General features: G+C 42.0%; 1 protein-coding gene across 2 annotated transcripts; it reads right to left on the bottom strand.

Annotated features, from left to right (window-relative positions):
- Positions 1 to 849: 849 nt before the first annotated feature.
- On the bottom strand, positions 850 to 13,298 carry SRI (sorcin). 2 transcript variants are annotated; one of them, XM_052638726.1, is made up of 8 exons: positions 13,212 to 13,298; positions 12,267 to 12,350; positions 10,104 to 10,173; positions 5,142 to 5,185; positions 4,207 to 4,354; positions 3,855 to 3,968; positions 2,549 to 2,607; positions 850 to 1,130 (listed from the first exon to the last, which is right to left on the bottom strand). In XM_052638726.1, exons 1-8 carry the CDS (start codon positions 13,260 to 13,262, stop codon positions 1,104 to 1,106), a joined length of 597 nt encoding a protein of 198 aa, XP_052494686.1. In that variant the 5' UTR covers positions 13,263 to 13,298; the 3' UTR covers positions 850 to 1,103. The 2 variants fall into 2 exon arrangements, with proteins under 2 accessions (XP_052494686.1, XP_052494687.1); XM_052638727.1 differs by lacking the exon at positions 5,142 to 5,185 and having other exon boundaries at positions 4,207 to 4,359.
- Positions 13,299 to 14,528: the final 1,230 nt, after the last annotated feature.

A 14,528-nucleotide genomic window follows, 5' to 3' on the forward strand; every position in this document is an offset into this window, starting at 1 on the left:
TGGTAGCTCAGCTGGTATAGAATCCACCTGAAATGCAAAAGCCCCTGGATTGATTCCTGGGTTGGGAAGATCCCCTGGAGAAGGGATGGGCTACCCACTCCAGTATTCTTGGGTTTCCCTGGTGGCTCAGACGGTAAAGAATCTGCCTGCAATGGGGGAGACCCAAGTTCAATCCCTGGGTTGGGAAGATCCCCTGGAGGAGGGCATGGCAAACCTACTCCAGGATTCTTGCCTGGAGAATCCCCACGGACAGAGGAGCCTGGTGGGCTACAGTCTATGGGGTTGCAGAGTAGGACATGACTTGCAGAGCTGGACATGACTGAGTGACTAAGCACAGTACAGAACAGAGGTCTACATGGATAATGACAAGGTGGAACTTAGTGACAGTATTTGCCACTTATTCAACAGGGTTTTTTTGGCCACATGGCTTGGTTTCCAACCAGGAGTTGAACCTGTACCCCCTGCAGTGCAATCATGGAGTCCTAACCCTGAGTAGGACTTTTCCTAGCCAGGAAATTCCCTTCAACAGCTTTTTAAGTGTGTCCATTCATAGAGCCATCAGAGTATCTGTAATCCTTAAAGCCTGTGTTAAGTTTCTACCAAGGGGAATCCTGATATGGATCACCACGTTTTTTGTGTTTTTTTTTTTTTTGTATCCAAGTGGGTATAAACCATTTACATGATAAGAATACTCCACATATAAAGCTTTCACTCTGATGTAAAAGCCCTTCTAAAAGAGGGGAGACAACAGTTGCAGTCTGATGAAAAGGTTTTAGTATCTTACAATGAAAAATACATCATGTGCCTTAAACAATTGGCACACCTGAATTTACATAAAAGAGGCTTAACAAGAAAATAAGGCTTGACTGACAGTGGCTCAAGGAAGTTCTAAATGGTGTTTAACAGACTGGATCTTATCATAATATCATCTCAAAGCATTTATTATCAAAACAAAAAACTTCAGTTATACATAAAGTAATAAACTTTTACAAGAGCTGTTAAGGAAAGGTGGCTGTGTAAGTCTGCACACAATTACTGAGGGCAAAGAGCAAAGGAGAACTCCAGTCGGAATGTAGGTTATGTTCATACAGCTTGCTCCTGACTTAAACACTCATGACACACTGGATGAACTGCAAGAGAGAAATCAGTGTTACGCTGCAGACCCCAGAACATGGAACACACCCCTGCTTATTTCTACGCAGCTTACATTTTGCTATTCATTTGAACTGTGGATTAGAAAAAAAAAAAGTTTTAAAAATAAGAGTAAATGATGGATGGAAAAGTTCATTTTTTGAAGGAAGCATTCTAATATAAAATCCAGAGGGTTTCCTCACATCAAACCTTCTTATAGGAAGCTGATGCTACCTTAATGCATAAAGAATTATTTAAATTCCAAATTAATATCTCACTCTAAATGTGATCATGATCAAAGGCACCTAATCACAAATATAAATAACAGTCCAACACACAGCAATCATTTCTGCTCCTGTTCTCAGTTTTCTTTGGCTTTCTTCCACCATCAGCGAGGCCCTGGACACTGCTAATTCCTACAGCATTCCTGCAAGGACCAGCTGATGCTCCCTCTTTCAGGGTAAAGGGAACTTGGGTCAGGACATTCAGACAGATGTCCTTTAAGTGGCCCCGTGAGAGGCCGTAGCCTGTGCACTTTCCACCCCACAGGCTGCCTCTCCATCCTTGGAAACAGAGCGGGACTGTTACCTGAGACGTGAATGCACACTGAGGGAACACACCTTTTAGCAAAAGAAGTAAACATATTTACGCAACAGCCTTTTAAGAGTGTACTCAGAACTGCAGCTGCTGCGAAACTGAAAATATGTGCACGTTTATATTTTGAAATGGAGAAACCTTTTTGTTGTCACAGTGATGTCCATTCTAAAAGTGGTTTATCAATGGCTGAACAAAAACTGGAGACACACCTAAACATCTCCCCAGCTGTGCTGTGTCTATCCAACCAAGGCCAACAAAGATAGCACGTGGTTATGCTCACACTGGTTATGTGTCCGTATCCTGACGCATTTAGTGTGGCTGTACAGTAAACACAGTTTTAAATTATGACTTAAGTTTGTGTCTTTTGTCCTCAATGAAGAACACACGTGCCAACTGCAGCTTCGAACCATGCAAGTTATTTCTCATTGACAGAGGTGATTTGTGTAAAGGAGACAAAAGTAGATATACCATCTGCATGGTAGTGTTTTTCAAGGACATTTCTTATTGAAATCTCACAATAGTCTAGTGAAGACAGCATTATTATTCTTTCCTCAAATAGTCTCTGAGCAATGAAAGCCGGCCTAAGTGATCCAGCTAATCAGTGAGAAAAGCTGGGCCTTGACCTCAGTTGTTTAATGCAACAAACAGTGGTCTATGGATAAGACAAATAAATGACATTAATAAATTTTGGATGGTGACTCCTGATCATGTAAGCCTTAACTGCTCTGGGATCCTTAAGATGCTCTAAAGAGCCAGCTTCAAAGGGATGCCCAATTGCTGTACCTCTCTTTTACTCAGTTACGAATTTACTCAGACTTACATCATCATATGGGAAATTCACTACACCTTGCTGAGCAGTATCCCGTCTTCGAAAGCTGTCTGTAAAACACAACAGTAAAATTTATGAGCTTTTTTAGAACATCTGAAATCCTAATAGTTAATTATGTCAGCAGAGTTTCAAATGCAGTAACAAATTGTACAACCAGCCAACAGAGACAAAAGGCCAAAGCAAAGAAGTCAGCTGTAGCAATATGAATGGATTTAATATGCAGCCAAGTAACACAGCAAGCAGAAGTTGGCCAACTGTCTTCCCCAACCTGGAGTTGGAAGAAAAGGCCTCATCCCAAAGTCGGTAAAAGCTGTACAACTTCTGAGACCATTCCTTAATTGTGATGGAAGTACAGAATTTCAGACTTCTTAATAACAGAGATATGTTAAGAAACAGATGCTTCTCCAGTGGCTCAGCCATAACCACCTGCAACGCAGGAGACCGCAGGTTTGATCCCCGGGTTGGGAAGAACCCCTGGAGGAGGGAATGGGAACCCACTCCTGTTTTCTTGCCTGGAGAATCCCATGGACAGAGAAGCCTAGCAGACTCCAGTCCATAGCGTCACAAAGAGTTGGACATGACTGAGCACACACACACAGATGGATGGCGTCCTTAATATGACAAACAGCTATGATCAAGTACTCCACCCATTTGAGCTTTGTGCTACTAAATGAAAAGGATTTACTTAAAAAAAAAAAATCTGCCCTCAAATTTGTCAGGATGCAAAAAAATTATAATACCATATATTAAAAAGGGTAAAAAAACTAAAGAAAGGAATGGAACAGGAAAAAACATACAAAGGAAAGAAAAAGAGGAGAGAGAAAAGTAGAGATTATTGATACAGCCTCATTTGAGAAGGATATCTGAAACACAGACCACCATTTCAAATTACTCTCCAACAGGAGGAATTAGGAAAGAGGGCTGCTGATGGGCAATTTCACTTTTTTCAAGTATTTCACTTTTATCAAGTAGTTCACGTTCCAGGGAGAAGTCACAGAATACTGCTCATACTCTAATAAAAATTTACTAATTAGCCTGGTTCATTTATGTTATAGAACACTAAAGTTGAGTTAGGACTTCCTTCTCCCCTCCTGAGCCACTCAGCTCTCCAGGTCTTAGTTCCCTGACCAAGGCTTAAACCCAGGTCCTGGCAGTAAAAGCACCATCCTGACCACTGGACTGCCAGGGAATTTAGTTTGGATCATTTTAACGGCAGATTACTTACTATGTGAGAAAAAATTTCTGAGGAAACGGAATTATTTGCCAGGCCTGCTAATAGCAATCTCAAAGGACACACCTGTTAGAGCTCGCAGCTTGACGCAACAGGCGATGTAATCATCAAAGGTGATCTTTCCATTGGTACTGTATCGTTTTGCAATTGAATTCACAGCCTGGGGACTCAACCTAAATCCTGAAAGGAAGAAAAATCATCCAGCAAAAAAAGAAGAAGAAAAAATATTCCAATTTCAAGGATTTATAAAAAAACATTAAAAATAATTTTAAGCCCAATTTTTTAGGAGAGGGCTCATTTAAATTGTGAATAGGTGCTATTTCTATAAATAGAAATGTAATGCTTAGTTTTATAAATTAAACAAAAAAACAAAAGCAAAAAGCTACTAGTGAACAGAGATGGAGTCAGTCATACCCACCCATTGTCGTCAGGGCCTTCTGCAGTTCTTGGGGATCCACTGTCCCACTCCTATCACTGTCAAAGCTGATAAAGTGCTGTCTCCAGCCGTTCAGTACAGCCCAGAGTTCTTTAAATTCATTGAAACCCATTGTGCCTGACATGTCTCTCTGAACTGTAATCAAGGATTAAAGCATCTTTATTTTACAACATTTTCTAATGATTATATCAAAGATCAAGGATAAGGGAATTTAACGTCCTTTCTGCTGAAAAAAATATTGTACATTCTTTTAGGCATGACAGGACAAAAAGATATTCTAATGATATAAAAATAAAGGCCTATGGAGAAAAAGCTCTGAGTACGTATCTTCCGTGAGAAAAAGAGATCATCTATATGAGTGACTACAAGGAAATTAAAAAGCCATTGTGAGCTACCTGTAACAACCAAAGTGGTCTGCACTTTCTGAGTGGTCCAGGCTATGCTGCTCACCCTTCTGTCCAGGGTCCTCTTTAGCCCTAATATTCCCACGGTAAGGCCTCCCAGACCCACTGTTATTGCTTTTGGAAAATGAGGTGGGATGAAGGCACGATAACCATCAGCAGTAACTAAACTAGTCTAACAACTGTGATATGAAAAATCCCATTGCTTGAAGGTCAGTGTGACTCATGCAGGGTAATCAATGTCACAGCAAAAAAGTCGCCTTGACTGCTCTGGTTTCTACACTTGTTTGTTTATGATGCTTCCTCAAATTCTTAAATAACAAATGTTCTGCTTATTAAACTTCCTTTCTCACACCAAGTGACATCTTAAAAGTTAATGATTTTGGAAAACTTTTCTGTGGTCATTTGTCACTTTGTGTTTACTGAATATTAGTTCTTAGACAAATTCCTTCAAGGTTTTTTTTTTTTTTAAATCCAGAATAAAATACTCTAGACTGCCATCAAGGTAAAGGATACATCCAGCATTGAAACCATAAGCCGGCAAGTCTCCAGGTTAAAAGCTATTAAATCAAGAAAAGTACATACATATTAATACAATTTCAAAAATTCACATTACATTGGATACATTCAAATTAATAGTAATGTGATTATTTATACACTTTTATTCTTACATGCTGCTCAATTTATGTGAAACTAAATTCATGGAGCTTTGAAGTAGGCTTATTTTCCAGATAGAACTCCTTACAGAACCCAAATTTGATTTTAAAAAATTTAATAGAAATCTTTTTTTTTTTTTTAAAGCATGGCCTAGTACTGTTAATATTTTTAGGTGTGATTCATGGCTTTTAAGCTGGGGGATAAATGTGTCCTTACCTTTAAGAAAAACATGCACTGAAGTTATCTATAGATAGAATAATGTTAAGAGATCTGGAATCTGCTTTAAAAGAAAATGGCTAGGTTTATAGATAAAACAAGAAGGGCAACACATTGATAACTGTTGATGCTGACGGATGAGTACAGGGGAGTTCATTGTATAATTATCTCTATTTTTGCACAGGCTTACAGTTTTCTATAACATAGTTCATAAAAAGTATTATATCCTTTTTTGCCTTTGAAACTGTAATAGAGTTCAATCCACCATAATGAACCACAATGTATTATATCTACCACGGTGAATGGGTGAATCCAGTTGCTTTGTTCCTACGCACAATTGACTTCAGTTGGTTTTGCTAGCTCTGTGTAGATCATTTGTTTCTTTCTTTTCCCTTTAATGTCAGACACTGAATGGTCACCTCCTACCTCAAACTGCCTATGGCCTCTTTTCATAGACAATAAGATAAATATGCTTGCTAGAATTGTGAGTCAAACGAGAGCATTCTGGACTAAGACCCGATGACCCACTCAATGAAAGCCATTGTTCAGAAGCCTTTTCAGTTTACTCACGGCTCAAGGGTGTTCTGAGGGTATTTCCACACCTCACTTAGACAACCAAACAAGAATACATTTGCTGGTTTATGGCCTAAAAGTACTCTACCTAAGTATCAACAAATTAAAAATAAAGGATTCCTTGCATCTTCCCAAGACTGAGGGAGTAGTGTTAGGTGCAAAGAAGCTGTAAAACTAGGAGGAAGGAGTGACAAGGCTCATGTGGGCAAGGCCAGCATGAACTCGACAAGGCTGCTGAGATGTACAGAGTTGGCATTATTTACAGCTGTTACCAGCTTCATTTGAATCTTTAACCAAAGTGAACTTAAAACACTAGGCTAACTCTTCTTGCTATAATGTTTCCAAATGTCACAAACTATAGGTTTTCTACTTTGAATTGATTCATGCGTTTGGCATAGCTTAGAACCCTGAAATAAAAGGTTGGAGACTCTTTCTGTTTTGGTCCCTTAATCTCCATCTGATGCACAAAGATAATTCTTGGAGGTAAGAAAAGGCAACACTTTGTTAACACTTAAGAGTTGGTTGATTCTTTGTTGTGTTTTTAAGTTGTGTGGAGGTAAGAAGCCTCTCTAGTCTAGACCATAGGTTTTCAATCCTGAGCACTTACAAGAATCACCCAAAAGCATTATAAGACCCTGATATCTGGGCTATACTACAGAACAATAATTATTAATTGTTTAGCTTCACTAAGATATGATTGGCATACAACACTGTGTAAGTTTAAGGTGTACAGTGTAATGGTCTGATGTATGTATATAATGACTGTAAGAAGGTTAATTACCACATGCGTCACCTCACATAGCTACCTTTGATGCATGTGGTGAGAACTTTTAAGATCTACTCTCTTAACAACTTTTGTTAAAGTATAGTCAGCATCACCACAGAACAATTAGATCAGAATCTGACCATGGGAATCAGGCATTAGTTTAAATGGACACTTCTGATTTACACTGATAATTAGAAGTAATGTATAATCCCTTAGGTAAATACCAATCTTTCATAAGTCAAAATACAAATAAGGGTGTGTGTATATATATATATATATATTTTTTTTTTCCCCCCATTTTAGGCAGTCTTCCATACTCATTAATTCATCAAATGCCTACTAAGTACTCCTGGTATGCAGGGCTCAGGATACCAGGGACTCTGGAGACAGCAGCTGTGAAGCTGGATCCTGTGCTGGCTGACCGTTTGAGGTCTTGTGCACAGGGTGGTGGTGGCTTAGTCACTAAGTTGTGTCCGATTCTTGCGACCCCCAGGGTCCTCTGTCCATGGGATTCTCCAGACAAGAATACTGGAGCGGGTTGTCATTTCCTACAGGATAGAAGAGGGTAAGCCATAATGGAGACACCAAAAACTACCAGATCTTGAAGTGTGAGAGGCTCCTTCATGTTAAAAGAAGGACTTGATAGAAGAGGTAACATTTAAGCCAAGCTGTGAATGACAGGAAAGATTTGGGATATCTGGAGATAGTCATGTAAAGCTGGGGACCTGCACAAGCAAGGAAAGAAGCAGCGAAGTCCAGACAGGCCAAGAAGCGGGGAGAAAGTGTTGGGGGGTGCTGTGCATCTGGGACTGAATTCCTAGTAAGCCGTCTAACTTCTGTTTTATATGGGCACCATGGAGCTACTCACGATTTTTAAGAGCAGGAGAGTGACAGGTTAGAATTCTTTGTTAGAAATCTGATCTGAGAAGGGAGGGAATGAGATGGGCAGGAACAAAAGAGAAAATTCACTATTTTGGGCAGGCAGTTCTGAAAAGTTAGAACACTGACATCTTATTAGTTTGGGTGAAGAAAACTCCTGTTCATTTCTTTTTTTCCTCCAGAAGAGTTTTTACTAATGCTAATCCTATTTTAAATAATGCTAATCCTGTTTTAAATAATTTCAAAGAGCAGCTTCCCTCATCAGCACCACCTCTGGGCATGACTGCTCCCTCTTAAACTGGTTAGGATACCATGCGCTGTGTGTGCCCAGTCCTGTCCTTCTCTTTGCGGTCTCGTGGACTGTAGCCTGCCAGGCTCCTCTGTCTATGGCATTTTCCAGGCAAGAAAAGAAGATGCCACAGGTTTTACTGTCTCCCACATCCCCATCTTTAGTTTAGAAGGTGGGTTGAAAAAGACCAATGGCTGCATAACTTCTCCATTACAACACTAACTCTGACACTCACAAACAGGATGGTTTTGCAGGTCATTACAGTCTCACATGGAGAAGGAAATGGCAACCCACTCCATATTCTTGGCTGGGAAATCCTATGGACACAGGAGCCCGGCGGGTTCAGTCCATAGGATCACAGATGGTCGGACACGACTGAAGCAACTTGGCATGCGTGTACAGCCTTCACAACGAGATGACAGCAAGCAGGTTAATCACAGAATTCAGGTGATAGGTATGTCCTTTCTGTAACTCGGTGATCTAAGGTCATTACTAAATGTGGCTTCCTCAAAGGAAGTTTCTAAAGGGACTGCTCTACAAGAATACACTGCCCACTTTGTTAGATTTTAAAATTGGCCACACCTCTTCTCCTAAACAGAAGTAGAGTAATATAGTCTGTATTGTGACATAGCTCACTTGTGGAAACTCTGCTATTAGATCTCCTTTGTTCACCAGCCCCAACTGCTTCAGATTAACAATTTAAATGTACTGCCTACAACAGTGTAAAAAAAAAAAAATCTCTAGTGGAGAAAAGGGCTTCTTTAGTCTAGGACCAGAGTAAATGACAGAAATCCAAAAGGTTTCTATTTTAATTCCATAACTAGGAAATAGTGATTGGATACTAAATTCATAAAACAAAGGATAATAAAAATGGATATGCTGATAGTTTAAAAAAGAGAACCACATAGTAACTATGCCCTGTCAAACAGTCAAAAATAGCCACTACAGGTCCACAGGTGTGAATTCTAGTTTGTGGGCTTTTTTTGTTTGCTTGTTTGTTTTTTGGCCATGCTGAACTGCTTGTGGAATCTTATTTCCCCAAACAGGGATTGAACCTGGGTCCACCACAGTGAAAGCCTGGAGCCCTTACCACCAGACTGTCAGGAAATCCCCTAGTTGGAATGTTTTAATTCACAGCTGACCAAGAAGTTGAGGTTTCAATTTGATATTCTGTCTCAATTAACAGCAGGCAAAGAAGGTGGTAGGTCATGCATATCAGCCAAGACACTGTTCTATCATGGTAAAGATAGGATTTGAAGGGAAGCATGTGGCATGTGTGGGATAATGAGAAGGCCCCTGCCAGGAATGAGCATCCTGGTAAGAGTTCCCTCTCTGCAGCTTGTGCAGAATTCAAAAGGAAGGAAGTGGGTATAAGCACAGGGGGAGTCTATGAGGAACTAGGGGGCAGCGGGAAGAAGGATGAGTACAAAGAGTTTAGAAATTAGGAAGGGTACGTCTTACTTAGCCTGATGTAGAAAGAGCAAAGCTCTGGGAGATGTCGAGGTGAGCACTCATGCTGCCAGAAGCTGAGAGCAGGAGTATATAACTGGCTCCTTGAGGACTAGGGGTGGGGGACTGGGCACTTGTGAAAAGGGAGGGTAGGACCAACTACTCAGAACTAGGGATGCAGAACAGGTCACCCTGGGACCAGGTGCCAAGCACTGGCCACCGAAAGCCCTAAGTGACACCACGTTCGAGCCAGAATAAGCTCCTGGCCAACAGTGAGCAGCAAATGTTAGCTCCTATCATTAATGACACCTGACCTGGAGGATTTCATTTCAGCACCCTACCTCGGTTTCTGAGGAGGAGGCCACATGTCTTATTGGTTTGAATGGTTCCAGACACCCGGAACCCAGATCCAAGAAACCTACTAAACTGGTGGGTTGCGTGGGATGATTCAGTTAAAATAGATAAATTTATATATAAAAAAAAGAACTATCTTCAAACGAGCATTTTGAAATACAAAAGAAATAAATTCAGCTTCTGAAATTCTTAACTTTGCCATTTCAGAAGCTCTCAGATTCCTTGAAGGCTGTAAATCACAAGTAACATCTGCAACGCAAGAGATTTCCGAGACACTCTGGGGCTGCTAACTCACGTTTGTATCCTCCAGCAATGCCCGACTGTGTCAGGCATCTTTGCAGTTCATCAGCATCTATTTGTCCATCCTTTTGGAAAAAAAAAAAAAACAGGAAAAGGATTTACAAGAGTGACTTGTACCTTCCAGTTCTTTGTTTACATTCAGCATTCAGTGTACCAATAATACAGAAAATGAATATTATCACCCGAGACTTTTTTTAAATGGACGCCTTTCAAAAGTAGGCATTCTTTTTCTTCACTCTACTTCCCCAAACAACAAGTTACAGAAAGAAAGGAAACTGTTCCAGGTTCTCCCACAAATGGATAATTAAGGACAAATACCAAAAATACCTTTCTTAGTACCTAGGCAAAGTGGGTATTCAATTTCAGGCTTTATTTGCAACAATCAATACACAAGAATTACCAAGTCTGAAAGCTGCTTACACCTATGCTTTGGTATTACCAATATCTTTTCGTCATTTCCTATAAATTCCTGAATTAGACTTGGCATAACTTCTAAAGCATACGGTTCCTCTTCTTAATGAAACAGTAAGATTAATTCAGTTTCTTCCACTGAGACATATTTTTAAACATATAAATACAACTAGCTCCCATCCTTAACTACTCTTACTCTGAACTAGGAAACTGCAAAAGTAAGCAATTTAAAATACAATTATTTATGTATTTGATTAGAAGTTCTATTACTTGTCCTCGCTTTTTTTTTTTTTTTCTGTTGAGGGGGTGGAGGGCTGGGTACACAGATGACATCAGTAAATGAAAAGTTTGGTTCCCACAAAAAGCAGCCTCTGTGATGATCTCCTTTGCTTAGAATATGATGAATGTTTTTTTCAGATCACAATTATACCTGGTTATACAATTATACAAGTTCTCCATGCCTATTCACTGGCTGACCTAGGTCAGAACTAGAAACACGTTAGATTTTAAAATAAAATGCCCAAATCCTCAAGTTCATGACTATTATACAATCTAGATGACAGGCAGGATCAATAATGGGAAAGACGACGGACATGCTGCCGCAGACCAGGGCTGCTGAAAGCTAAGCAGGCGGGTGCCTTTCATGGCTCCTGGTCCTGGCGATCTAAGAGGGCAGAGACTTGAGCTTTGCCGAGTCTTGTGGTTTCAAAGATACTGATCACTAACAGGTGAAGCAGATACTTAGGGGAAGCTCTTTCAGTTTTAGACTCAATTTTCTATTCAGTTTCTCAAACTGTACTTTTTCCAGTGCTGTTCTAAAAGGTGGTCACACGTTTTTATCCCATAATAGTCTGTCTACAGGCATTTTCACATCAAGACTGTGCTCTTTCTAGCTTCTGATTAAAAGAAAGCTAGGTTGAATTCATAAGCACAAATGTCCTCTTTGAACATGTTGGATTATAACAGCAGTATGGTATATACAGTGACCTGGGAGCTGAGGAAAAAGGCCTCCTACAAGATGAACTACCACCTGTCACACAACTAGAAGAAGTGAAAGGTCTTGGGGTGTTGACCTTAATTCATTCTCTGTCTGGGTCAACAGACCACAACACCTAACAAGGACATGGAAGGGCTGACCTAGTAATAGCATCCGCAGCTAAGAAAAACTAAACTGACCACAAGATTAACTTCCTGATAGCAAGAAGAAAGTACCTTTCTTATTTTGAAGCTAGTGGGTTTTTACCTGGAGTACCCATTTCCTAAAGGGGTAATTAACAGTCAAACTCAATGCAAAGAAAATGTCCCTCAGAATCTGGCTACAGAATTACTGGTACTACATGATTCTAATTGTACAAAGAAAGGTTTAAAGTTCAGTCGACCTGGAATTTCTTCTCTGGAAATTCACTGTCTGGATCCTGACAATTGACAGTTCTAAAGACATCTTTCTACCTTACATATCTTCAAAGCATATTTACACTAGTTTATTGTGTTCAATCTGACCCTAATTCAATCACAAGTTTAGTTCTGAATTGAACATAAGCATGAGTAACACGTTGTCCCAGTTTGTTCTGAATATTCAAAAATAAATAACTGCCCATGAACTTCCTTCTCTCTCTCTCTCTTTTTTCTGGAGCAGAAGCAAAGGAATTCTTTTCCAGAGGAACAGTCGTTTTTCCGTGTGACTGTAACAAAGGTTAATACAAATGTACAATCTGAAATTCCTTTAATGTTAAAGGGAAGAGCTAACCTGTCCAGCTACAGCAGCAAAGTAACCATACAGCGGATCCTGAGTTTGTCCGGGAAACGCAGGCCCTCCGGGAGCCCCTCCATACTGTAAGACAGGGAACAAATGAATAAATCCGATGACCAAGTTTTATTCTTTCACCAGTCGTTTGCTCCCCTCCCCCCCACCTCCCTTAACTCTCTACGCGCAATCACTCCTCCCCTTTCTCCCATGCTCACCCGTTATAATTTTAAAACCCGCAGCTAGGATCAAAATGAGTTGTCTTGGCAATGACATCAGTATAAATGAAGTAACCTCTGCAAATCTCCATTAACCTGCAGTTTACTGAGACGAATGCAACCTGGCCATGCAACTTACCAGCAGGGCTCAGAATTGTCTTGCGTAATTTTTCCTAGCGTTTAAGGTATTTTTAAAGCGTTCTGAGACAGGTGTAGCCTCGGGAGGGTGAGGTGTGTCACGGATAGGGAATATTCTCTTTAGGAAACAGTTCCCAAAAGGATGCCCGTCCCAGACTGAGGGCCAGGCTGCCTTCCTGCCGGAAGTCTCCGACCCCAGCGGACTTTCCCCGTTTTTCTCAATTTCGGAGAGAGAGAGAGGTGGAGCGCAGGACCATTCTAGAGTAAAATGGCTGGTGCTCTTAGGGAAGGCGGAGCGGAAGGCAACACCCCTTTTGCACGATTTCACGCCGCGGATCCGGGAGGCACAGAGTGGGCTTCTTGGGTTAAACTACGCGCGTCCCGGCCCCAAGCAGCAACCCGGGAGGAAGAAGGGACAGGAGGAAGGAGGTCGCCGGAGACCGAGGCCGGCCGGCGGGGGCGCTGGGCGAGGCGGCGGGCAGGGCGGGGGCGCCCGGGAACCTCCCCGGGCGATACGACCCTTGTGGCTTCTCGGAGCCCCGGGCGTCCAGGGATCGCGCCCCGGCCACGAGCCCGCGCGGGCAGCACTCACCCCGCCTGCGTAGTAGCCGCCGCCGGCGCCAGGATGCCCGGGATACGCCATGCTGCACTCTGCGCCGCCGCCCAGCGCCTCCCGCCTCCCCGCCTGCCCGCGGGGACCGCCCAGGGCCGCACCACCCTGGCCCGCGGGGTACGCGCCTGGGGCCGCCGCCCGCGCCGGGCTCCGCTTCCGGCCTCCGCCCCTTCCTGCGCTCCGCCGGGTCGTGGGTGTTTTCTCTTCTCAGGCCCTGAAGAACCCGAGGTCTGGTAAATGACTTCACGCTCGGATGCAATTCACACCTGGGATTCTCCTCCCTTCAAAACGAATGGCACGTTCCAACACCGACCCATTTCGCCGGGTGTTCTTTTTCTCTTCCTGCTCGAGCATCCTCTGCTACGTTTTGTATTTGAAACAACTCTATTGGACAGGCCTACGGGGCTGGAAGCAAAGTGTGGTATTGGGGGAAGGGGCCAAATGCCTTCGGGCAGCCCTGTGATGCTCTCAGGGAAAGGAGACTTCGAAAAACCAAGCTGCGAAAGCGCCTTTGGACATCAGCAGTGAATTTCAGGACCTGAGCGCATTTGGAGTTGACCATTTCACTTAACAATAACGGCGTGTTTCCTTCCTAGGCGACATTGTCATCTCCAGTTTAAGCTGGATGTGACTCGGATATGGCCTGAAGAGGACAGCGGGCACTTACTAGGCAGGACAGCCTCGGCCGGATTGTTCTTAGAAGTTGAGTTGTTCCAGTTATCTGGATGATTCAGGCAAAACAATCCTGTCTCCAAAATCACTCAGCTCCTTTTTATGCAAGAACAGTTTAGTGCAGGCAAAGAGTGTGTTGGTAAAAACACACTTGTCAGGAAGGTAAGGGAGCTGGATCTTGGAGTTTCACTCAGGTGATTCAGGAAGCAGTTTTCTTTACTTCACAGCTTTGTTTTTCACCCAGTTTAACAGTTTGAAGCAATTCAGACGTGAGATTTTCTGGTTTGGTTTTGTTTCCTGCAGTTTCTATCACGCAGAGTTCTTTGAATTTCAACAATTTCTTATTGTTTTAAGAAATGTAACAATAAGCAAGATTCACAGTATTTGCTGTGGAGGTTGCACAGAAAAATTGAATGAGTCACCAACATTTAACAAATACTGGAGCACCTGCTCTGTGTGGGACAGGGCTTGCTCATGTGGTGGACTGGGTTCTCACTGGGGTCATTGTTTTCCTCTCCTGTATAAACTTCCCTCTCAAGTTGTTTTGGATCCCCCAAACCTCAAAATAAAAGTCCTGAATTGTGAGAAAAATTCTAGTATTTCCTGTTGTCTTATATCGAATCA

Source organism: Budorcas taxicolor, chromosome 4 (genome assembly GCF_023091745.1).
Source record: "Budorcas taxicolor isolate Tak-1 chromosome 4, Takin1.1, whole genome shotgun sequence".
Taxonomy (NCBI): Eukaryota; Metazoa; Chordata; class Mammalia; order Artiodactyla; family Bovidae; genus Budorcas; species Budorcas taxicolor.

What these genes read in the sequence shown, in the direction of transcription:
- SRI (XM_052638726.1), bottom strand. Translation starts at nt 13,262, where the DNA reads ATGGCGTATCCCGGGCATCCTGGCGCCGGCGGCGGCTACTACGCAGGC. An exon ending in GCGGCTACTACGCAGGCGGG is followed by an intron (nt 12,351 to 13,211) that starts GTGAGTGCTGCC and finishes CCTGTCTTACAG; the next exon opens with TATGGAGGGGCTCCCGGAGG. An exon ending in CATTGCTGGAGGATACAAAC is followed by an intron (nt 5,186 to 10,103) that starts GTGAGTTAGCAG and finishes TTGATTTAATAG; the next exon opens with CTTTTAACCTGGAGACTTGC.